At 37.8% G+C, this 24,955-nt stretch overlaps 1 protein-coding gene across 1 annotated transcript; it reads right to left on the reverse strand.

Moving 5' to 3' along the window:
• Positions 1–1,211: 1,211 nt before the first annotated feature.
• Positions 1,212–24,683, reverse strand: usp33 (ubiquitin specific peptidase 33). The gene is made up of 24 exons (XM_015391521.1): positions 24,526–24,683; positions 18,860–18,958; positions 18,728–18,781; positions 18,126–18,188; positions 15,838–15,987; positions 15,550–15,658; positions 13,972–14,041; positions 13,039–13,152; positions 12,699–12,777; positions 10,839–11,283; positions 8,864–9,004; positions 8,594–8,709; positions 7,664–7,836; positions 7,501–7,571; positions 7,391–7,424; positions 7,234–7,279; positions 6,969–7,149; positions 6,676–6,802; positions 6,418–6,587; positions 5,172–5,253; positions 4,977–5,085; positions 4,310–4,412; positions 3,640–3,708; positions 1,212–2,374 (listed from the first exon to the last, which is right to left on the reverse strand). Exons 2-24 carry the CDS (start codon positions 18,941–18,943, stop codon positions 2,217–2,219), a joined length of 2,748 nt encoding a protein of 915 aa, XP_015247007.1. The 5' UTR covers positions 18,944–18,958; positions 24,526–24,683; the 3' UTR covers positions 1,212–2,216.
• Between the last annotated feature and the right edge of the window lie 272 nt (positions 24,684–24,955).

The following is a 24,955-nucleotide window of genomic DNA, read 5'->3' on the forward strand; positions in this document are numbered from 1 at the left end:
AGAACCCCCTTAACTGGAAACCCTCTGAGTTTAGTTGACTGAAATCTGGTTAGCTAGTTATGCGTCTCTCTAGCTGACCTGAACTTAAACACTTTAAAAAAGGCCTACTGGCAACGAATAATCCACGAAATGGAGCTGCCATACGTACCGATGAGAATCGCTCAATTCCCAACATCCGAGCTAATCAAACGCCAACAAAAGTTGGGAGACGTGTGGATGCTTTTAGGAAAACTAGACGGCGTTGCAGCAAACACGTGTGGTCCGTTAACCCAAAAAATCTGCAGCAGGTGAAATCTGAAGAATAAATATCCAACCTGACATTATCGCCATACCAAAAAGACTGGTCCCTTGAAACGTTAGCCTCGTCCAACTTCCAGGGAAAGCACACTTAATCTAGCATGTCGCTTTAGCGGGCTAAACGTGACAAACTTACTTACCGTTAGCCCTGTCGGCGAGTTACATTATAAACCACTTTATACCCGCACACGCCAACATGTAAAGTGTTGCAGCGGATGAAAAATAAATAAAATAACCTCTTCGTGCCGCGAGTGGGTTAGAATCTGCTTTTCTGTTAGGATCGACTACTTAGCCAAGTTAGCTAAGGTTAGCTTAGCTTAATTTTCAGATAGTTTCATTAAAGGGTCGACTTTAGTTGCCGCTAACTTAACACATTAATAGGGAAGTGGTTTCGATAATTACAAGATCTAACACATAAGCATTTCAATAAAGTTACTTGTAAATGATAATTTAATATAAGGTATCTGCTGCGCCCATGCTAAAGTAGCAGGGCTAGCGGCTAAGGCTAGCCGCAGCTAGCTGATTGTTCACCGCACAACTTTGCTGATGTATTTAACGTGCAACCACGAATTGAGGCTACGCGCATTTCTAGCGTGCGCGTGAATTCTAGTTTTGAAATTTATTTTATTAATACAAGAATACTGTTGGGGGGTTTGCTCGCCAAAGGCTTCTAAAGCTGAAGAATTACACATACCTCACTTCCTTAAATTTGCCTCGGTCGCAGCCATGTTTTCTGTCCATCCGACTAGTCTGGGGTGTGTGAGCCGACTCAGCCACTCTCGTTAAAAAAGCAACACTATCGTGTGAACATTTTCTGTCTTTCCAGCTATCGTCTTGCAAAATTGAAAAATGTGTGTGGACACGCACAACACGATCATCTTACTCTCTATCCACAGACTGTGACATCAAATATACACAGTGTTCGGCATGTTTGCATCAACTTTTAATAGTGTCAGCCAGCAAAATAAATCAAGATAGATTTTAGTCGTCTGCATAAAATGTGGAATACAGCATTCAGGTGACCCATTAGCTTGCATTTAAAGCATCACTATGCCCATACACAGAATTAATGCCTTTAATTAGATTGATCATTCTCATCTTACTACACAATGCTTCCTACAGCTGTACACATGTGATGTTACACCTGTGCATTCTGCATGTTTTATAAATAGCTATGCATCTACATGCAGTTTAATGTGACTGTTAAATGAATCAGTGCTTGCGTGTTTAGCATGCGTTTATTACACTCCTGCCAGATATTTCCTGCAAAAATAACAATTGATCATTCAGATCACATTTATCTAGTGATAATCAAGTGCTGAATTTTGACCATGTTATCATTACTGATACATTCATTTCAAACTAGACATCCGCATAGAGCATGCCAAATTTGTATGTCTACAGAACAGTGCAAAAAAACACAAAAGTCATTCCTGAGACAGCAGTTAGTCCCTTCATAACCTTTGGATATCGTCACATTTTTTTCTTCTTTCCTTGCCATTCTCTTACGAGGAATTATGCGTGATATATACAGCACACGTGAATGTGACTCATCGATATTAGCAACACATGGACATACATTATGTGCTCATTTGGTCAAGACAAACAAAAGAAATATGGCATTCAGAGTTTTTTTTTTAGCTGCACATACAGTAATTTAAATGCTTGTTTCTGAGGAAAAAAAATCCCAACATGTGAAATATACAGTGCTAATAGAAATTTAAGAGCGCTTTATACATATTTTACAACATGGCAAGCCTTTTAAGACATGTAAAATCCCTCTGTCAAAAGGCTGTCACATAGCAGTGATGATGATGAGGTCTTTTGATTGAATGCATTAGAAATAAAAGTGCAAAATAAAAAGCTTATTTTTATTATTATTTCCGAGAATGTTTCTTTGTCTGCTCTCAAGTGCTTTGTTAAACCGAGCGCGTCTCCACCTCGATCTTCTCTTCAGACTGCGAGGATTCTGCTTCTTGGTGGCTGACGCTTGGTCGGACCGTCACCAGGGGACCGCCGCCGTAGATGGAGTGAAGGAAGTTCCAAGTCTCTTCAGAGATCTGCCCAGAATCAGCACCTGCAAGGAGAGTGTGAGAAAAAAAAGGGACATTACATTTGGTACACTAACATGTAAATGCTGTTATTATAAGCTGTTTTCATTTCCTGCAAAGTTCGCATATTTAACTATTATGCATGCAATAAGATGAAAATACATGTCAGATTGCTGATTCTATTTTTTCCCCCTATCGATTTTTGGCTATTAATATAACGAAAATTATTTTTCAGGAATCTTTCTCATTTACTTTATTTAACAGATTTACATATAGTTTTTTTTTTAGTATATTCTTGGATTACCTTCCAAATACCAGGCCTAAACTTCTAGGATCATTTCATAAGCTGCTAACAATAGTTGACCCATTCCTTCTGACAGAATCGCTGTAACTGAGTCAGGTTTGTAGGCCGCCTTACATGCACACACCTTTTTAGCTCTACCCACACATTTTCTATGGCTTATCTGAAACACTTGACTTTGTAGTCCTTAAGCCATGGTATGACTAATGTGGCAGCATGCCAGGATGATTGTCCACTTTGAAGATAGATTTTTACCCAAGCTATATCATCCTGGTTGATTTCTTAAGATTTTGATCAAATATATATTCCTCCTTTAAGGTAACATTTATGTTGTGAAGTCCACCTGTCCTTCCTCCATCTCAAAGTTGGTCGCAACTTGCTGCTTTCTCTATAAGCGACATTTTAGCACCAATCATGGGAGGACTTGTTTCACTGTGGTAATGATGGCATCATGCTAGCTTCAGCAAGAATCTTTTAAAAGTCTTCTAACTGTTGTTCTAAAACTAACCCACACATTTTGCATTAAAATAAAATCCCCTCTGACAAAACAGAATTCATCCTTTTTCTGAACATTACGATAGCTCGACATTCCCCTGACAGTTACACATGTACATAGATGAATGAGACAACTACATGCATTAGGAGGTTGAATTACAGCTGTGATGTTCCAAAATTCTCATCTCAATACATTTTTTTATTCTTTGTGATTTTTTTCCCCCACAAGGGTTAAAATACATCCACATTTTAATGACAGAAGCTCATAATGCCATTAAATACCATGATATAGAAATGTATAGTTTACAGTAATCCAAGTGATATAAAACTTTTAAGTTTAAAGAAAGCAAAGAAAAAAACATTTGGGAATTATGTAAGAAAATAACAGTTTATTCATTGCGACTCACCTCAAACAAAAAGTATTTTCATCTGATTTTATATACAAAGTCTCAGACAGAAGAGGTCATATAAATATTGGGTTTCAGCTGTACATACCTTGTTTGAGAATCAAATGTCCGTTCTTGTTTATCGTTATCTTGGAGTTATCGATTGGCCCTGGAGGATCTTTCAAAGACAGAACAGCAGAAATTATTATTTGATATCTACAACAGTAATGTTGTTCAGGACGTATTCTTACTGCAGGTGACACAAAGAGTAGTAATGTTAAAATGTCAAACGTTTCTGTTATTTTACAAGAGGCAAAGTCGGATCTCTTTTAGTTACTGACTGAACATAAATATCACAGTAGCAGAAGTCAGAGAGCGAAGGAAGAAGAAAAAAAAAAAGAAAAAAAGACTTTCTCAAACGTTCCAGATGCAACTCGTTATAAATAGATATGACAATACAAAGCGAGGCAAGCCATGAACATAAGATTTATTCTGACACTTCATTTTGCTGAGAGTCCCGACTCAGGGGACCCGGGAAGTTCTTTGATGAAAAATCAACAGAGGGGGAAAAAGAGAGTTTTTTTCTAAATGAATTGGATCCTCAAACAACAAAATTTCTCTTGTTATTTATCCACATCTACACCAATTATTTACTTAGCAATTAAACATTTTCTGGAGTTATTGACCGACATATATTGGTTTTTACACAGTCTTCATGTGACCTTTTAAAGTAGACATTTAAATGAGGCGAGGGGGGGGCTAGACTTCAGTCCACTTACCATTGTCTTTTCCTTTGACAAAGCCCTCCCACTCGCGAAACCACTGCATGCTGATGCAGTATATGACCACCGGAGACTCCTCCTCCTGGAACGCCTTGTTCAGCTACAGGGAGGGAGCAGTTAAAGAGGGGGGGGCAGAGAGGAAGTGGGGGAGGAGTGAGTGATGGAGACAAGGAGGAGAAAGATGGGTGGGGATGAAACATATTTGAGGATAAAAGGATTTCAAGAAGAAATGTAAAAAAAAAAACCTAATTAATTCTCTTAAATAGTTTTTCCAATAAGAAGACACTCATTGCACCAAATTCATGTTTCTCAGAAACAACAAACTCGCTGTTATTTCTTCTATCGTGTTGTTTTCCTTTTAATTCACACACCTAATACATTTATCTGTCCTTGAAGCAGCTTCTGTGTGAGTGAGCACACCAAGCAGGCACTAAAAGCTGCATCTGTCTCCATCCATTAATGATAAAGCTTTTATCGGGCTCACTCTTCTCATCTCATCAACTGGTTACACAAAGACTGCAGAAGAGGCATCTATATACGCCCATTAAGCTCTGGTTACTTGGAGGCATTATCATTCACACCTGTTTTCCCAAATAACTTATTTTCTCAGCTTAGCCAGACTCTATCGGAACCGTTTCAACATTTCAAAGAGAGAGGTGCTCACCCTGACAAACATGTCCAGCTCGGATTTTCGCCGCTTTTCCAGCTTTTCTATCTCAATCTGGCATGTGTGGCAAACATACAGGTGGTTGACGGCAGGTCCCCCTCCGTACCTGTGGAGGAAGAGATGGTCTAGTTAAACAAAACGCACGTTAACGTTGCTGTGTGAAACGTGCGCAGCCAGCCCACTGCCTTTTACCTGCTGTAAAGGTGGTCCCACACGTTCTGGGGCAGCATTACCACCAGGTCATCAATGTAGGAGGCTTTGTTAGGTGGCACACCTGATGAAACAAGCAAACCACAGACATTTCACTCACAGTGAATCAATTTCACTGAAAATTGTATATCATAAAAATCTAATGAAAACCCATAAGGATAAAAAAAGATCAAAAGGAAGGTGGTTTTATTTTTGAGGATTGTTCTTATAAGCGAACATGTTCATGAACAGCAGACTGGAATATTCAAGAGGGTAAAAGTGAAGTTGAGGCTCTCTTAAAGAGAGGTGGACTGAATTTCTACGAGATTCTATGACCCATAAGTTCATAAGATGGTTTCGGTCAAGTCAGGAAGAGGCCAATGTCCTTCCATCAAAATCCTTTGATGGAAGAATTGAAAAATAATCCCCATTTTTCACAATACCAAAGGTTTAAAGTTTTATTTTCCTTGTCCTTCAGTAATGCCCCCTTAGCTCCCCTTTAACACTCAACCATTTTAGCAATGTTGAACATTCCCTATATGTAAAAATCTTTTTATAGGCAAGGACTGAAACTTTGAGTTTATTTTTTTTAAATTGCAACATATGCTCCTTCTTTGTTTATGGCTATTCCTGTTTAAACAGAAAAGGAAAAAGGCTGATGCTGGGACAAAGGAGAGGGAGAAAAATATGCTTAAAAGCTTTCTTACAGTGGATATAACCATGACAAGTTCAGACAGTGAACATTTTGATTAAAGGAACTTAAATGCTGCATAGGGTTCAAATTATTATCGTCTGTGGAGCTCATTATTTTTTTTAGGTTACCAATTATTTAAATCATCATCATTTATCAAAAAAATCAGCTCAACATTTTAAAAGAAATTGTTTTTTATCTTTAAAACAGGCATGAAGCAAATCAATCATATGGGGTCAATAATAAAGAAGAAAATATCTAAGTGCACATTTCCCAAGGTGAGAAACTGTAAACTTCAGTGGAAACTAAAGGAAATGCTTCTTTTTCCATGAGGCAATCATAGTTTTGCTGAACTGATATCAAGGGGTTCTGCGTTTGCACAAGGAAATATTTGTTATGTTGTTGCTATACATACATTTTTTTTATGCTTCCTGTAAAACCAAATGTCTGAAACTCATGGGAATATACAGGCCTAACAATGAGAATAGGGCAATGCATTGAACTGATGTTCTAAATCTGGTTTGGGGAGAGGTTTCAATGAGGAAATGACTTACGCACCTCCATGCACACAGAGGAAGTCATTATTGGAAATGGGGCCTGGCTCAGCAAAGGTCTTGAATTTGTTAAGCCACTGCCGGGAGACGTAGAACTGCAGAAGGCTGGGCTCCATCATGTTCAATAATCCCGACACCCTCCTACGTTCTTTTACTGCGTCCTCGTTGCTTTTCCTGTGGCGGAATCACAAACATGTTAATCAGATGTGAGTAAAGTCAAAGCAGCAGAGTTAGCATGAAAGGTTCAACTCTGATGTCTTACTTGTAAAAGAGAACATAAGCTTCTGCATTCTGGACGCAGGACTCAGACACCTCAGTCACACTCTGATCATCGAATTCATACCACAGATTGTTCACATCGTTCCTACAGTACGCTATGTAGTGGCCACCTATTAGGAGACAGGCAGGGAAGTGTGAGAGCAGCGTTCACAAATTATAACAAGTCGGTGTGAATTTCAATGCGCATGCTTTCAAATCTAGTACGCTAATGTGTGCCAAAAAACATGGCAGCCGCCGCAGAGTCCCATAGAAAGACAAGCTACTGTGCCCACTCACTGCTGGCAGTGCCATGGTGACAGATGACTGACAGAAGGTCATAGCTGGTGGTCTGGGCGGAGCTGTCTTTGGCCAGGAAAGGCTGCAGGTCCAAGCCTTCCAGTGGGAAGGAGACGTGGGTGCCTATCTTGGTGGAGTACATTAGCTCATGTCTGAAGCGCTTAAGGTGAATACACAGAATCTGGAGAAAACAGGATTCTGCTTAAGCATTTTAGAGAAAACATTCCTGAAAATATGGATAAGGATGGTGGTTAAACGTATTTACCTCTGGCAAATTCTGCATTTTACAAAATTTGACTCCGTTTCGCAGCCTGAAAAAAAAAAAAAAAAAAAAAAAAAAAAAAAAAAAAAAATAATCAGCTTTTTCAAAAACACTCTATGGTTTATTTCAGGAAAAGCAAATGAAGTCAAAAACTACCCACTTTTTGCACTTTTCACAGCTATACATGTTATCTCCTAGGAACAAAAGAACATTTATTAAAACAGGAATGGTTTGTATTTGATGAGCCAGAGGTTCGTGTAATTGACCTACCCTTCAGTTCATCCCGAGCAAAGAAAGCAGCAAGGCAGTCTTGTAGAGTAACCACCGGACCCCAGAACCAGCTGGAACAGGACAATTAGCAGCAGGTTTACAGAATGTAACCAAGGTATGATATGCTGGACCAGTAGAGCCAGTGTACAGGTTTTCCACAGACCTTTTGATGTACTCCATAACAAACGCTATCCAGCCTTGAGGAGCGTAGGCTTCCCCACAGGAGCCGGCTTTCACCAGGGAGGTCTGGTGGGATGCCGAGTGGAGTTTGGCCAGGTCCTCTTTCCCTGGAATGGGCAGTGAGATATCCTGGAAGTTCTCCAGGGTCACGGATACCTGCAACCACATGGTAAAGATTCACCTATGGTCAAATTTTTGGATTCCCTCTCATACATTTCTCAAATGTTGTAACCTCGTGGCAGAAAACCTGCAAAACGTTGCATCAAAATAAAGTGTGCATTTAATATTATATTCATTATGTCTAATCTCATTTTAGTTTCATGTTAGCCAGCTGCTGATTGAGCTCAGAGATGATAAAGAACAAGTTCTATTTCATTCCCAACCATTGCCAGAGGGCGGTGCATAAAGCTCTGAATGTTCAAGTAATTATACCAACAGAGTAACACCTGTGACACCACAGATGACCAATAAGAAGCCATATACATATGCGGACATCATCCTAGGCTCTGTTCCTACAAGATCTTATATAAATACATTATACATAGATTTCATTTAAATGTTCATCCTTTAGATGAAAAAAAACCTAAACCATGATTGTTTAACTGGATGAAAACGCCGCTAATACCCACAAAAGATGTCTGCCTTTACCGATCGAGATTGTACAGCTCAAAGAAACAGGTGGAACACCATTATGAAGGGAAAAAAATCAGTAGCAATATTCCTGGTAAATCAGCTCCTCCAAATGTTATGTGTCTAATATTATCCCGTATCATTCGTTGCATTAAAAAAAAGGGAACAGTTTTTCTGTATTTTCATCTGAAATTATGATCGCTTTTCATCACTTTCAGCATATAATGTATTAGGGGCCTGTAAGGTGGTAAAGGGGTAAAACCAAAAGAAAATCCACACTGACCCGATCACAGGTGAGGCACTGAACTGAGCTGACAATAGTCCCATCAAAGACATCTGAAATGACGCTGCGGTATTTCTTCTGACGTTTGTTCTTTGGAGGGGAGAAAGTGGTGACAGCTGTGAGAAGCAGAGAGGAAGAAATGTGAGAATACTCATTTACAGTCAGGTTCTGCCAAGGATCTTCACGCCATCCTTTCCCCCCGATATTTCCTTTTTTTAAACTCTCAATGGGACCGTTTCTAATCAAATCTAAGCAACAGAAGCTTTGTACCTTTCTTGTGTGTAGGGTTTAGGCTCATCCACCCAGAGGTGGCTTTAGGAGGACTGCTGGATATTTTGGGAATATGTCCCTCCATGGCAACTGGGCTTTGAGGTCTTGTGATGTTGGACATTTGGATATCTGAAAAGCAATCTAATTGAGAAGAAATAATGGTTAAGACTGTACATGTTTTCAATGCAAAACTATGTTTGCAACATTCTGTCAAGTAAGAAACACAATATTAAGGTTAAAGGGGAACTCCGTTTTTTTCACATTGGACCATTGATTTTACGTTATTACATCATGTTCTACTCACCCATATTAGTTCTGAAGATATTCCGTTAGGTTATATCCAAGTAACGTCTTCCTATGGGCAACGACTTGAAGGCACAAACTGAACTGTTTATAATTTATCATTTATGGTACGCCAGCATTCATAACATGTAGACGAAATCATTGTCCCCCAGACATCAGCGGTTATATTTTTTTATATTCATTTTCTTTTTTTTAAACAAAGCGGAGTGTGTATGACAACATAGAACATGTAGAACATGATGTAATAACGTAAAATCAAGGGCCCAATGTAAAAAAAACTGCGTTCCCCTTTAAATATCATGCAAAAACAAACTGTTTTAAGCCTTTATGGATGTTATAACTCAATTCCTTCATTAAAATCTTGTACAACTTTGTATTCTGCTTATTCATCCATCTCTGAGTAATCCTTATGAGCCCTGCTCTCTGGGTGCTGCTCAAAGTCAAGACAAAGTGGCTCTTTTAGCATCTAATTTGGAACTGGGCAGCAACATTTATTTCTTAAGCTACATCACTATCATAGCTCTAAAATTATGATTTTATATTTGCCAATAGGTGACTTCAAAAGGCTTCAAATAAGCATAATATACATCCTCTGATGGATTTTTATGTGAAGGAAAAGGACACATGGTTTTCAATTTCTTTAAAAAAATGTCCTGTAATTGTATTCAGCCCTTACCCTGATACCTGTCAATAAAATCCTGTGCAATCGATAACCTTCAAAAGTATAGTGCACTGTTTGTGATTTAATCTCAGTATAAAAGAGGCCTAAGCAATGACTTAGAGGACATTAATAAACCAAGAGCATAGCGTTAATGAAAATGAACACAGCAGAAAGGTCAGAGTTAGCACCGTGAAAAAGCTGGGCATTATATATAAGCTTTCTACATTTAACAGAGCAGTTTAATCCATCATCTATAAATAGAGATGAAAAAAGATGGGGAGCAGTAAAAGTGAAGAATCTGCAGAGCCCAACAGGAAAGATTGAAAGACAACTATTAGTCCGGATCTACACGAATATATGAAAGAACAACAGGAATAGACTTCTAATAGAGCAGCATGAAACTTTAGGCAATGCATTAGGAATGTATAGAGGAAGGTGCTTTGCTCAGATGAAACCAAAACTGGGCTTTTTTAAAACACACCAGCCCAATGTTAACACATGGGATGATTGAGATGTGGGCATGCTTTTCCTCAAGAGGGACAAAGAAGGTGGTTTGGACTAACAGGAAGTCAAATAGAGATCAATTTAGTGAAGTGGGGTGAAAGTTGACCTTTAGCAGGACAATCCTAAGCAAACAGCCAGAGCTACAATAAAATGGTTTAAATCACAGCGTATTAGTATGTTAAAAACACCCAGTCAAAGCCCAAACCTGAACATATCTCTCAATCTGTGGCAAGGATTAAAATCTGATGAATACAAACACGTCCTCAAGTCTGAATAAGCTTGAGCCATTTTGCCAAAAAAGTGGTCAAAAAAACTGGGGGTTGAATTCACAGGATTTCTATTAGAAAAATCATGCATCTTTAAATTGATCTGTCAAACAAACCTTCAAAATAAACCTTTATGTTAGTTTTAATCTGAAATGTCAAGGGAGTAAATACTGATAATGTTTGCGTAATGCTAAATATAAATAAGCAGTAAAAAAAAACAGAGTGGAGTGAAATGTATCACCTGATGTTCTGCCTTGGACCTTGAGAGCTCCTTGGCTACTGATAATGGGTGTGGTTTCTGTGGCGGTGTCAACGTCTTTGTCGACGTCGGCCTCATTGCTTCCCACCATAATACCGTTCCCCCCGGAGCGGTACAGATCATTGATCATGTTCTTCTCCTTCTGCCACTCCCTGTTGGCCTGGATCTCGTCCTGCTCAGGAATCCGCATCTCTGCCTCGTTGGTATAATCCATTACTACGTTACTGCCCTGCGTTTCGTTATCTGCCTTCTCGCTGCTTCCGCAGGATTCGCAGGACTGGAAGTCGTTGTCTGACTGGCTGTGGTTGTCCTCCTCTGGGCCGTCATCCATGGTGATGCTGTTGGACGGGTCGAAGGGCTCCGGCAAAGACTCTTTCAGCTCCTCGTGAAGTTGATCCATCAAGCAGCGGAGAAATTCTTGGGAATCCTAGCAGTCAAATGGAGAAAAAAAAAAGACTTTCAGTTTTATAATGATTTCATCTGTGACATTATCTCTTATTGACAGAAAGAAAACCCTAAAGTACCACGAAAAATTGCATCCTGACCAACAGAGTGAAGCTTTTCCAGACACACTGGCCTCAAATTACACACCAAGACCACTTCTCCTCCGTGTTCATGACAATTCTGGATCACAAAATCCGAAACCAAACACGGGTGAACGTGTAATCAAACCTAACGAACCTCAGAAATCCAATCTCCTCCTTCAAGCCAAATTAACTTCCCTCTCTCAGGAGCTGGAATGTTATCTGTATTCATAGCAATGCTAATTTAGGACCCTGTGGCTCAACGCGGCGTGACGAATGAATATCCCTCACCTAACATTTCCAAACAAACTCTGGCAAGCCAGGAGGAAAGGAGCAGTTTTATTACTTGCTGAAGACATGGTGAGCTTTAGTTTCACGCAATTTTTTATTCAATACATTGGTAAAGGTGTGCAGCTTTACCTCTAGAATCATGTGAACAATAACCATTTTTAGTTATTAAATCAATAGTAGAAATGTATTTTGGTCCCTGTTGCTAAAACAAAGAATAGTGAAAAGATTTAATTAGATCTATAAGACTTAATTCTAAAATCTCTTATATATATATATATATATATATATATATATATATATATATATATATATATATATATATATATATATATATATATATATACACAAACATGTAAAATCTACAGTGACAGGTGTAGATATTCATACTCCTCTGATGTTGTCACGTTAGAACAATAATTTCCTATGTATTACAGAGGGATTTCTTGCAAAAGATTCAACTAAAAGCATGCGACTGGATTTAGAAGAAGAAAAAAAAAGCAAATCACCAAAATCAAAACTTCCTAAAGTTTGTGGTAGGCTCTTGAGAGGTTAGCCTGTGTCTAGCTCCTGGAAGGAAGGCATCTTAAAACATTGCTTTGTTCTTTAACATGTCTGGTTCAGATACTGCAGCACAGAAAAAGCTTGTTAATTATCCATAAGTGGAAATCAGCTGTGCTGAAGAGGAGAAATGTCCAAAACCTGCAGAAAAAGCAACCCTCAAGGACCGAATTTGGACATCCCTGATTTAGGGTTATGTGCAGTTTTTTTTTATATGGTTACTTCTTGAAACACAGATTCTCTTTGAGGATTATCAGAGCAAAGCTGCACAAAGAGTTTATATTTTCATATTGAAACCAACTATAATTTGCCTATATTTCAAACTGCTCGTTTACTTTGCAATGCTTCAACACTTCAAATATCTGTTAAGACTTTGAAGATTCTGTTTTTAATGTGACAAAATGTGGGGAAGATCAAAGGGATGGAGACTGCATGTTTCACACCAGTTACATCACAAATGATAACCTACCTGCTGGGAATACCCTCTAAACATGGGGTTTATGGCTTTGATTCCTTGGAACAAGTTGGTTGGAACCACATAGGAGGGTCTGCAATGCGAGGGGGAAAAAAAACATCAGTCACATAACTTCTATTCCAGAGTGAGAAAGCAGCTTCTACAGAACGCTTGCTCTGCAAAGCAGCTACCGCACTGTGGTCATCTTGCAGTCCGTGGGTGGGGCAGTATTATAAATGACATCTGGACTCATAAAATGCGGCTTGCAAAGACTTATTTTACACACACCCAGTATTTAGAGATAACTAAGGGGGAAAAAAGATAAAAAGACAAAAAAAGAAGATGATTCCCCAACCTGTTCTTGTGCCACAGGTCTGACACCAGCTTCTGGTAGCTTTTGCAGAGGGCAGGCTTCTTGTCTGTTCTCACCAAGCCACCGCATTCAAGAAAAAACTGTGTCAAGGGTGGGCTGAAGTGAGAGAAAAAAATATATATTATTCATAAGATTAACTCAGATTACTTTAAATAAAAAAAAGAATCGGGAAATCTGATGAGGTTTATTTCCCTGTAGTTGTTCCAATACTTTCTTAGTTCTTTATTTATGTTTTAATTATAAATAAAATCTTATTTTACTTGCAGAGTGTTCACAGAACTCCCACAGCTACTAACCCATGCAGGGAAAACCTTTCATGTTGGTGAGAGCTTAATAACAGTAAACCAAATGAAAAAGAAAGAGAAACACTACAGGGAGTTTGTTGGGCTGATGTCTTTGGCTCAATTACAGACAACAAAGTTTCAGAAAGTACCTGTCCTCCTGCACAATCTTAACACAGTTTTGATAACAAAGCTTGACCCTCATTGTCAGATCCGATTTGAATTACAAAGAAATATTAACGTCATTGCCTAAATTGGTCTGGAAATTAAACAATCCAAAAGCTGCCAAAGGGAACAGCAGTAAAGAACAAAAAGGGAGAATTGTAAGATGAGAGGTGGATAGAGTCGAGGTTGATCTGTAAGACAAGAGCCTATGGGGAACTACAAAAGGTCCATTTCTGGCTTCTCAAATGGTGCACTGCACCAGTTCACACTAAGCCATCAATCTCCCAAATGAACACAGTCATGGTTATTTCTCAAACTCTGCAAGAAGTGGGCAGGCAGTGAATAAAAAAGCAAAATGTTACAGTAAAATAATGCTGATAGTATGATGGATATAGACATAGTAACATAGAAAAGGAGGGGAAAAAAACAATGATGTGCCCTAGATGGGTATGTGGAGGATCATTCTCACCAGTTAGAAAGGGCTTGGAGGGCAGCGTTCATGTAGCAGGTGTTGCCAATATTCTTCAGCCCTGTTAAACCTAAAGGGGATTGAGAACACCCTGGAAGTTAGAACAAAGTTCTAATGATATATACTTATTCCTTTCTTAAAATTCAAGTGGACATATTCTAAGGTTGCTATCTATTTAAACAACATGGAAACACCCAAGAGACAATGTAATCTTCAGAAAGTTAATAGTTAATTGCCTGCAGTAACAAAATTTCCAGCAGGAGGGACTGGTGTGCTATGTAAAAGAAATAGATCATGAGGAAAACGGTTATTATCAAGACTTAATTTCAAAATATCAACCACAAAGTTAAAGCTTGGATGCAAACAGGTCTTTCAAATAGAAAATAACTTAAAATATATTATCACTAAATTAGTTACAAAATAAGTGTTTTTTTTTCTTTTTGGAGTGACCATCACAAATCCCTGATCTCAGAATTTATACCAGACAAGGTATATCTGCAGAACAGCCAACAAACTCGACACGGGGAGAAGGGTTCTGTCAATAGGAATGGATCAAAACCCCAATAAATTGCTATTGTTAATGGAAACCCAGAGACAGACTTTTGCAATTCTTTTAAATCATTTGTTTTTACTCTGTGCTTGAAATTAATTATTGGAATAAAAAATTAGAAATCATAAACGTTATTGTATCATTTGAAATGTGAAATTATTTATTTCTTAAATGATATTTGCCACATAATTCTTGGATCTTATTAGTCTTCAATTAATTTCATTTAAACTCCACAGTGATTAATACATATTTTATCAAGTTGTAAATAACATTTTCTCTATTATTAGATCCATGTGTAAAAATATACTGAACATTTTAAAGGAGTACACGGATATTTTTTCTGGAATATTCCAAAGAAGGATCTTCGCTATTTTGTAACCTTGAGGCATGAGAATATCTCCAATCTTTAAATTCATTCTAAAGATTCTGTAAAACATTTTTAGCAGGGCAGTGTTTATATCTTAGCAGCACTATATAAGCTGGTAGGTGGCGTTTGTATATCCAAAGCACAGAGCTAAACACTGTCAGCTTTAATGGCTGCAGTGAACCACATCTGCAGCTGCTCAGGGACCCTTGTGCACATAAACTAAAGCAACAATTTTTAGCTACAGTCGCTAGTTTGTGAAGTTTATGGAATTAAATTATATCAGTAGTAGAACACAAAGCTGTTTTATTTAAGGAGCACAGAGTAACTCATCTCCAAAACTTTATCACTGGGATGTCTATGCTTGATTTCTGCTGCAGTAAAACGAAGGAAGACTTGAGACAGGGTGAGGCAACCATGTCATCAGTTTTAGGTCTTTCAAGGTGGTTCAGGTTGTTCGGATTGTTACAGAGAAAAATAACATCTCCCTTTGCTTCCAATCACAGGCTGCGCTTTGGACTAACCTAAAACAGGAAAGACGTTGTCAGCTTTAATACCCTTTTATTTATTAACAAAATGGTTTTTAAAGGAAGAATGGGACTCCTTAGAACTACATCCTTCATGTGTTCTTTACATACTTTAAAATACAATTAGGGGAACTCACCTCTGGCCTGCAGGTCATCTTCCTCTTCTGTCTCCATGTCCAAGTCTTCATAACCTGCATTAGAAGGCAGTCGTGGAGAATTCGGACTCCCAGGGATCCTGCCGTTCTCCTATGGTAACATCATCCACAGAGAATATCATCTTCGGTTATTAAGCAAACAAGCAGAGAAAGCATTTCAATATTGCAACCTTTCAATTTTGTGTAACTGTGCAGCAACATATACGTTAAACATAAAATAAGCTACTATGCAGAATTCAGTGCGAACTTGAACCTTTAGTGGTGAGGTACCTGAAAAGGACTCTGGGATAACGGGAGAGGTTTGACGATGGCGTGGGGAGAGTGAGGACCCAGTTTACGCTCCAGGAAAACCTCTTTACCGCATGCATAGCACCACACTCGAAGCGTGGTCAGATTCACTGTCAGGTTGTGCCTTGTTTCCTGCACAAAAATACAAGAAAAGAGAAAAGGATTTTTCTATTTAAAAAAAAAATGTAATTCTTAAAAGAATATAAACCCATATAATTAAAATGTTGTAGCAGTAAATCATACTTTCTGTAATAAGAATACACAAAAAAAAAAAAGGTATAAGGTTAACGTAGTCCTCTGGAGGCATTGCTTTATGCAACCACTTCTTGCAAACTGTTTATCTATTTGTCCATCTATCACAAACCAGCCTAAAGAGGCAAAACAAAATTTCATCAGGACGAGGGACATTGGAACAGGAAGACAGAATCTCTGACTGTGATGCATTTCTTTCCTTAAAAAGAATATTTACATTAACATTGCCAGGTGTTTTCTTTGTTTTTTGTTGAACAGAAGCTATTGCTGACATGTTCAATGCTCAAACCTGAGAAGGAGATCCAACTAGAGGTAAACTTATTCTACTTACAGAACAGAGGGAGTTGGCCTTTGATTTCAGTGCTAACTATTAGCAATATACGCCAATATGTTTCTTATGTGTTCAAGAGCAAATTATGCCAACAAATTAACTCAACAGCACACTATCATGATTTCATAAGATGTAAAGTAGCAAAAGTATAAGAAAATAGTTGATAGAGAACACCTTTACCACCTTTTCAATCATCTTAGAGAGTGAAAATGATCTCTCATGGAGTTAACGTAAACTTGAACAGGGATATGACTTGACCTTAATAGGACAAATGGAATTACAGATGTGACACAAAAGGTTTTACTAAATTCAGAGCAAAGCTTTTAGTCTCTGGTTGCTCGGATGACAGGTGGAGGCAGCTGTGAGCTATTAAGGAAAAAGTCCCAGATCTGCTGACCCACTGCTGCTGTGACACACAATAACACTCAAACAGTTGGACTGAATGTGAGCAGCCGCCAACCAGCAGATTCTGTATTATTCATAAGGGAGTCCATTAGCCTTGGTGCAGTGGGGCAGGACAGATTTGGCAAAAGCGACACACCAGATGGAGCTCAATACCCAAACCCCCCCTATTTACAACATTCATGAAGGGAAATGTACCAACAGAAACATGAATACGTATGGATCTTTATGAATACTTATAATTGCTTTAATAATCTGAAAACAATGTTTGTTAAAAATGCTCAGTTTGTCCACAAAACGAAAATATGACAACTCTTTGACCCCTACACTCACGCTTTAACCTTCTGCTCTCATGACACAAACAATAAGATATAAATAACATAAGCAGTAACTGTTTGAGATTATTTCTGCATACAGTGCTCATACTTTCCCAAACTCTGGATTGTTGACAGATAAACGGATGAAGAAGTAATTGGATGATGGACCAATGGCTGGATGGACAAATAAAGCTGAACTTCCTTATTAAAACGATACAATCAGAAGATATAAGACCCCATTATTGGAAGGTAAAGCATTGGATACATTCTGGTTCTTAGATGCATGGTGAAGGAAAAAGATTCAAATGATTTCTCCCCCAGGGCACTTAATGCAAAAAAAATTTAAAAAGCTGGCATTCATAAAACATTTAAAGATGTCATCCAATAAAATCCATTAAAGACAGCTTCATAAGAACAAGTTATTTCTATCTGCACATCCTCGCTGAAGGGAGAAAAACTAATGTAAACTCTACAAGGCCAGGGACTCAAATTACACGTTTGCCTTTAAAATTGTCCTTTACTCCTAACCTCATTTAGCCCTAACCTTCTGGGGGAGAAAGTCTCAGTAAAGAAGACAAGCAGCTGAGCAAACTGCAGAACAGTAAGGAGGAGAGGATACTGTAACCATAGAGCCGACAGCGCTAGTGAGTCTCCCCCCCCCCACTTCCCTGAGGATTGAACATTAATAATGGATGATCTGCTGCTGAAACTGAACTGAACATGGAGATCTAGGCAGAGGCACTTCAACACACTTAAATAAGTGTAAAAGGATGCACGTGTTGGGTCTGTGATCAAAGAGAGGCAATGTTAAAAATACATGCATTGCTGGAGATTGTTTTATAGCATGCAATCTCTCCTGGGACTCTAATATGTTTTTTTCCTTGGAATTCTATCTGTGCCGCTTCTCCATCACTATTTAACCCCTTTTCTTTCAACCATTTCAAATAAAACATCACATCATCTCTCACCTGTGAGTGGACCGTGCTGTGGTCAGCATGGGATTCTCCACAGCCTACATACGCACAGCCATTCTAGAGAGGAAAAACACCAAAGTAAATTCACCTGAGAGGGAAAACGGTTGAATTATGTCATTGAATTTTGTCATTTTATAACCACAAATATTCCTTATTTGTAACTAATGTGACAGAGAAAAGTAAAGTAGAGAATAGTTGTGAGTGTGCATTTGTTTCCAGGCCCCTTACTAAGATGACATTAAATAAAATCAATTTCTCCCTGAAAAAAAGTCAGTCCTAGGCATCGTCTTAAACATGCCGTCTCCATGCTGAAACATGGCAAAGGCACAATAATGCTGTGGAGATTATTTTCTTGACCAGAGATGACAGAGACTGGAAAAATGAGAGGAACTAAATCCTTGGAAATAATGTAAGAGTGCTGAAAAGGCCCGAGATCCACAAGTAGAACCGCTGCTTTGTGCCAACTGAGGGTGCCAGGGCTGACTGAGGGGGGACTATAAATCAAGTCTGAAAATGTTCATGGGGTATGAATACTTTAGAAAGGTACTGCATGCTAAGAGCAAGTACAACATTTTTCCCAGCAGGCATCACCTTACCTCTAAACAAGCCCACAGGTTTGGTCCCCGGACTTTACAGTCTTGACACTGGCCCTGCAAAAGAAAAGGTCAAGTAATCAAATAAAAATAAGACTGTAAAATGCAGCTTCTTGCAGTTTATATTTTACTCACATGGGATTTCTGAATAAGTTCCTCCTTGGTGATTTCCCCCACACAGTCCAGGTGGGGGCAGTCACAGCTGGACGTTGGCGGCATCCCTCACTGATAGGTCTGTCACAGAAACACACATTTAGGAAAGGTTTAATAAAAATCTGCTTTTGTTATTGTATGACTTCTTGTTGTTTTGTTGTTTTTCTGTTGAAGAGATGAAGCCTCCATCTGATAGCTGAAAGAGTATAAAGGAAAACAACAGCAGCAGTGAGCTTGCTGTAAGCTGACACCTCCTCTTGCATGATAAGATTTTCCACACCTGCATGTATAAAAACATCCGATCTGGCAACAAATTGATATGTTGAGTAATGACTCAAAAAGGGACAGAACAAATAGTTTCAACATGCTGTCATGCCTAAATGGATATCTTAACATCATATAGAGACTCCAGTGGTAGACCTTATTTGCTTTTGAAGCATTCAAAGCTACATGTACAAGCCCAAGTGGCATAACAGGAACGGTGAGGCTGCAGAATGTAAATAACTTTTTTCCACGTTCCTGATCACTGTCAGCCATGTGAGCAGCTGCTTCCTCCAATCAGAGGAGAGGTTATAAAGTTATCATGAAGATAACAATACATCTTGCTTGAGCCCAAAGTGAGAGGAATGTTAAGGAGGGAGCAACAGAGTTTAGAGGCCAAAGAACTTAGTTATTGTTCAGATATAGCTTGTTTTAGCTGCACTTTGGAACCAGGTCAACTCCTATAAAGGATTATTGACATGACAAATTATTCATGCAATTTATAATGTTCAATTATGAAATGAAAAGGATTTGAAAAAAATGTATTTGTTATAAAAAAGTCTTCATTTTTAAGCCATATCATCCGGCTCTACCTGCATCCTTATTATTATTGAGACAGAATGTGAAAGGTCACAGTATGATAACTGATAATAAACAAACAAAAACAGATTGTTAACATGTGATAAAGATGTAGTGAACAGCTTTTTTCACAGTTTCCAGTTCATATTTATAAAAAAAAATCAGGAAGTGAAACACGTGCAAATGAAAACTGGAATGTAATTTCTCTATACAAAAAAAAAAAACTAAAATAATTGAACTACATCGAACTTTATTGTTTTCATTCTGTAGAAATTTACCTCTGCATTTAACCTATCCCCATGGGGAGCAGTGGCCTGCCATTCTGCAGCACCCGGGTAGCAGTCTGGGGCTAAAGGTGTTGCTCAGAGACCCAGGGTGCAGGCAGTGGGGATCCAACTAGGTACTTGCAACCTTCTCTGAGCACAAGTGCACTGCTCTAACCCACTAGGCCAACAATCCCCAACTTGCATGCATCTTTCAACTACGGCAACCCGTCAGCTGTGCAGCAGCTTATTTAACATGTTTCAAATAAAAGGTATCATCAATGCATCATTTCAGACTAAAAGGGAACCTCAGCAGCTCTTTAACAAGACAGCTGATGAGTTTATCTAGTTCCAACACCATAAAACACAAGACGTATTTCTTAAAATGTGCTGTGATTTATAAAGGTAATGAGCTTTAGAGCCGTTTGCAGCATTAAGATAACATTCATTTTCCTTCTTCCATACAGGAAATCACTGAAGCATATCTTATCACCTCAATAGGGAGATATAACATAAAGACAAACATTTAATTAACATTTAACGCAATGATGTCCAAGTCAATATGCAGGCCAATATGTTCTCTGCTCATCAACTCTATCTGTATGGTTTACATCATGCAGACAATCTCTGGCTTTTAAACAGATACAAACTCAAACCACTGGCTAACTCACGTGGCCGGGTCAACAACATTTCACTGCAGTATCATTCTACCTTTCAACATGCACTTGCAATGAACTTTGGAAGCATGCGACTGAACACTCACATGTAATAAACTCAGCTGTAAACACATCAGAAAGGAGCACACGTGGGAAGCCTGCTTTAAAACAGATTTTATCCTCAAGCACCTATGGGGTGGAGGCATCCCCATCACAAACTTTTCTTTCAACATCTACAGAGGGGGCAGAAATTCCCAATACATTTAATATCAGCAGTGGAAAGTAATCAGCTACATTCAATGGAGTTCTTCACACCTTTCACATAGACGTACTAGTAGATTTTCCCATCACACTGCTACGTTAATTCATGTGTTCAAAGGTGCAATATGCAACCAGGAATATGAATGAAAAACAACTATAGCACTGCTGCCCTCTATATTTCTCTATACAAGGGTTATGCAGCCTTTAGAACCCAAAGAGTAATTTTATACTTCAGTTCAGCTGATAAAACAGTAAGCATTACGAGGTAGTTTTTTTTTTTGTTTTGTTTTGTTTTTCTTTTTGTTTTTTTTAAGAAAAAGATATTTAATAATTACCACAGGAAATTTGTTTTTTTAAATACCCACTGTGAGATATAAAAATTTTAAGCTTAAAAATGAAGGAATAATTCGTAAAATAGAGTAAATTCATTTTAAATGGGCCTCTAAAATATGTGAACAATTATGTAAAACAGAAACAAAATTTAATAACTTTATAAAAAATATATACATATATTTCTGTTATACCAATGGGATACCAATTATTTTGGAAATCCAAATAATCAATGAAAAAAACGCAAAAATTTGTATTTGTTAGTATACCTATATATCAAACTAAATCAGTTGGCTCTTTATCATTTTAGCCAAAGTGTCTAACGAGCCACTACATAAAAATTCAGCCTTCTGTCACCTAGATCATCTCCAAGATTAAAGAACGAAAGTCTCAGCAGGACCTTGAAACATTAGTTAAAGCATTCATCTTTACTAGAATTGATCCACTGCAACAATGTCTTCACAAGACTATCAAAAAAGTCAACAGACAGCTGCAGTTGGTCCAGAGTTCTACTGCCTGTATCCTCACTAAAACTAAGATATTGAAGCCCCAGGTCTAGAGCGGTAACATTGGCTCCCCATTACCTCAGAGAATAGACTTTAAAATACTTCTCTTAGTCTTCCAAGTCCTCTCGGGTCTGCGTTTAAAATCTGCTCTGCATAACCAGAACAAGAACTAAGCATGGAGAAGCAGCTTTTAGTTCTTAAATTGCTTTGAATCAGGATTAAAAACATATCTAGTGGTCTTTGCCTGAGCTGTCTAAACATAATAAGTTTAATTTTCAATCCAATTTCTTTTCTTTTTTTTAAATCAACCATTTTATTTTAATATAATCATCTTATTCTTATTAATAATTCATATTCTTTTTAATGATTGTTGTTCCATTTATGCAACTGCCTTGAAATTTCCATTTTCTTCTCCTGTACTGTGCTTCGAAATGTGCAATAGAAATCAAATTGTCTTGCCTAAATATATGTAATCAAATTTCTCATCTTCCATTTATCCACATCCAATGAGGTAAAATAATTGAGGAAACATGTATGGCATTTTTCATATGACAGTAGCTTCAGATATTTCTGATAGTTGTGGGTAGATTTATTATTAGAATAACTGTAAATCCTCATGGGTGGGATTTTAAGGACTAATATCTATATCCATGCGCAGAAAAGCTATGTAAAAACCTTCACATCACTTGGATTTCACAACAATAAAACAGGCACCATGTCTTGGGTAAAAGCTGGAAGTATTTTAAACTATCTGAGTCCTTTTTCAGAAAATGTACAAAACAAAATCTAAAACAAAAGATTTTTTTCCACACTGATTTTTTAAATATCCCTAATTCTGGCATAGTTTTTTTTTTTGCCAACTGCAGTAATGATTGGTGATGAATCGAATAAATCTGGCTAGATTTACCTTTTTTTTTAAATGGGTAGATACAACGACCTATTTGAATCACTTGCACTGACTAAAATATCTTACAATATGAAGTTAAGGGGTTGGTGAAAAATCTTCAGCATCACTCAACACCATCTAAAGCCAAATCAGTGATTAAAATTACAAATTCCTAGAACTAAAATCAACAACTTGTTCCTAAAATTTTAAAAAGTATTTTCAATGACAGAACATCGTACTAGTAGTGCATGCATCCCCCAGTCTGTCATCATTTAAGGAGAGTTGAGCGAGAGGCCCAACAGGAAACCAGTAAATCCAGATTAACCTTAAATGCAAAATTAATCCACCTCTGCAAAAATGTGTTTGAACTGAAATATCAGGTGTTCCTCTTTTATTAGTAAGTGAATCAATGTGAAGTGCAGCAATTTCTTTAGATAGGTTCGCTTTGCCTCTAAAAAACTTGTTTTATAGCATACTTACTGCACGGTGAATACAAATACATCACCAAACTTGATATATTTCTATCCCAAAAAAAAAAATGGCAATTTGGTCTACATGATGATTCATCTTCTTCACATCTAAAGACTTGATTTTGTTTTATGCAGCAATATTTACCATGGATCATGGACACTTCTCTTCATGAAAATACAACCTTGAAACAAATAACTGCTTTAAACATTTTACGGTGCATGAATAAAAAAAAATATATATCATGTCAAAATAATGCAGTTAAAAACAAAAGTGGCTGCCTATGAAAAAAAAGATGTCAGCGAGAACTTTGATTGTGCTTAAAGCAGCACTATGAGATCGCGTCACACAACAGTGCCAGAATTGTTTACATGGTCAATCATGACCATCAGTTGACCAGGAGGAAACTCTAAGATTCAATCTTTTGATCAGTGATAGAACCTAATGGAAGGATATAACATTTCAAGACTGTCTGAGGATGATTCAAAAAGAAAAGCATCCAAAAGAGTCATAGATAGATAGATAGATAGATAGATAGATAGATAGATAGATAGATAGATAGATAGATAGATAGATAGATAGATAGATAGATAGATAGTTCATTTTGATCTCTTTCCGTAGTAATCATTTATCCCTGTTTTGATACATTCAGGCATCTTAAAATTCCCAAAATTAGGATCTTAAAGTGCTTCATATTAAAATGAGCTTGGATGCCCGTAGGGTGTTAATCCTTGAATATGTAGGGTGGGGCTCCACAGACAATTAAACCATTGCAAAGCAAAACCAGTGCTCGGTGACAATGTATAAAGCTGCAATATCCTATTAATTGCAGGTGAGTTGCTATTCGCAAACTGTATAAAGATGTTAAAAATGCTAATCTCCAGAGATGGTTTACTGTAGCAAAGAGCAGACACACAACAGGTTAACAAAAAAACCATTGTGCTGAAAACGTGACGTCGGCGTCGCTTACCTGAAAGCCAATAAGAAAATATTCAAAGAATTTTATGCAATTCAGAACATTATCTTTATTTTTTCCGCGCTTGGTATCAATAAGGGAGATTGTTTGCTTGTTTTTTAATACAATAAGATAGCAGAAGTGTGCGGTTATGGCCTGGTCCGCTATTCCTCACAGTGAGCTGTCAAAATCAGGCGAGGCTTCGCTGTTAGCATTATTAGCCCACTAGCAGCGACCGATTCACTTTACAGCAGTTATCATTTCAACTGAGTCATCCCATTGTCATTAGCTTTAAAACAGTAGGTAAATATATTCTTGCTGAAACAAAAACAGAAAGCTTTAGTTTTAAGCGCTTCCTTACTGATAACCATCTCGCTACGGACATGCTAACCGATTAGCCAGCTAAGGTTACTGACGATCAGGGACGAACCAACTGGTGAGTCTTTTGCTAGAAACAAAAACAAGAGGATTCTCAGTGCTTACCAGCTCTATATTAAGACGCGTTTCTTCTCGGGTGATTCCAACTCCTCTTGGTCTCTCAGATAAACATCGGTTGTGTATTAACAGACATTTTCTCAGAGGGCAATCCTTCACTGAAACGATAACGCTTCCCCCCTCTGTCAGTCTCTCAGCGTGGTTGCTAACGTTACAGCTGACCCCGCCCCTTTTCGTCACAGGACACGATGGTCACACGATTTAGTGTAACACCGGTGTTAAGAAATACATAAATCCTCCCCTTTCTTCTTCACAACATCATTTGTATGTTCTTTGGGTAAATATAGGTTTGTCCTTCATTTACCCAGGATTGGTAACTAATGCAGTTATTGTTGTCAATCAAAAATGTTTTTCTTTATTTATAAATACATATTTAGAAAATGTATATATATATATGTATATACATATATATATACAC

This window comes from Cyprinodon variegatus, unplaced genomic scaffold (genome assembly GCF_000732505.1).
Source record: "Cyprinodon variegatus isolate N-32 unplaced genomic scaffold, C_variegatus-1.0 Scaffold545, whole genome shotgun sequence".
In the NCBI taxonomy this organism is placed as follows: domain Eukaryota; kingdom Metazoa; phylum Chordata; class Actinopteri; order Cyprinodontiformes; family Cyprinodontidae; genus Cyprinodon; species Cyprinodon variegatus.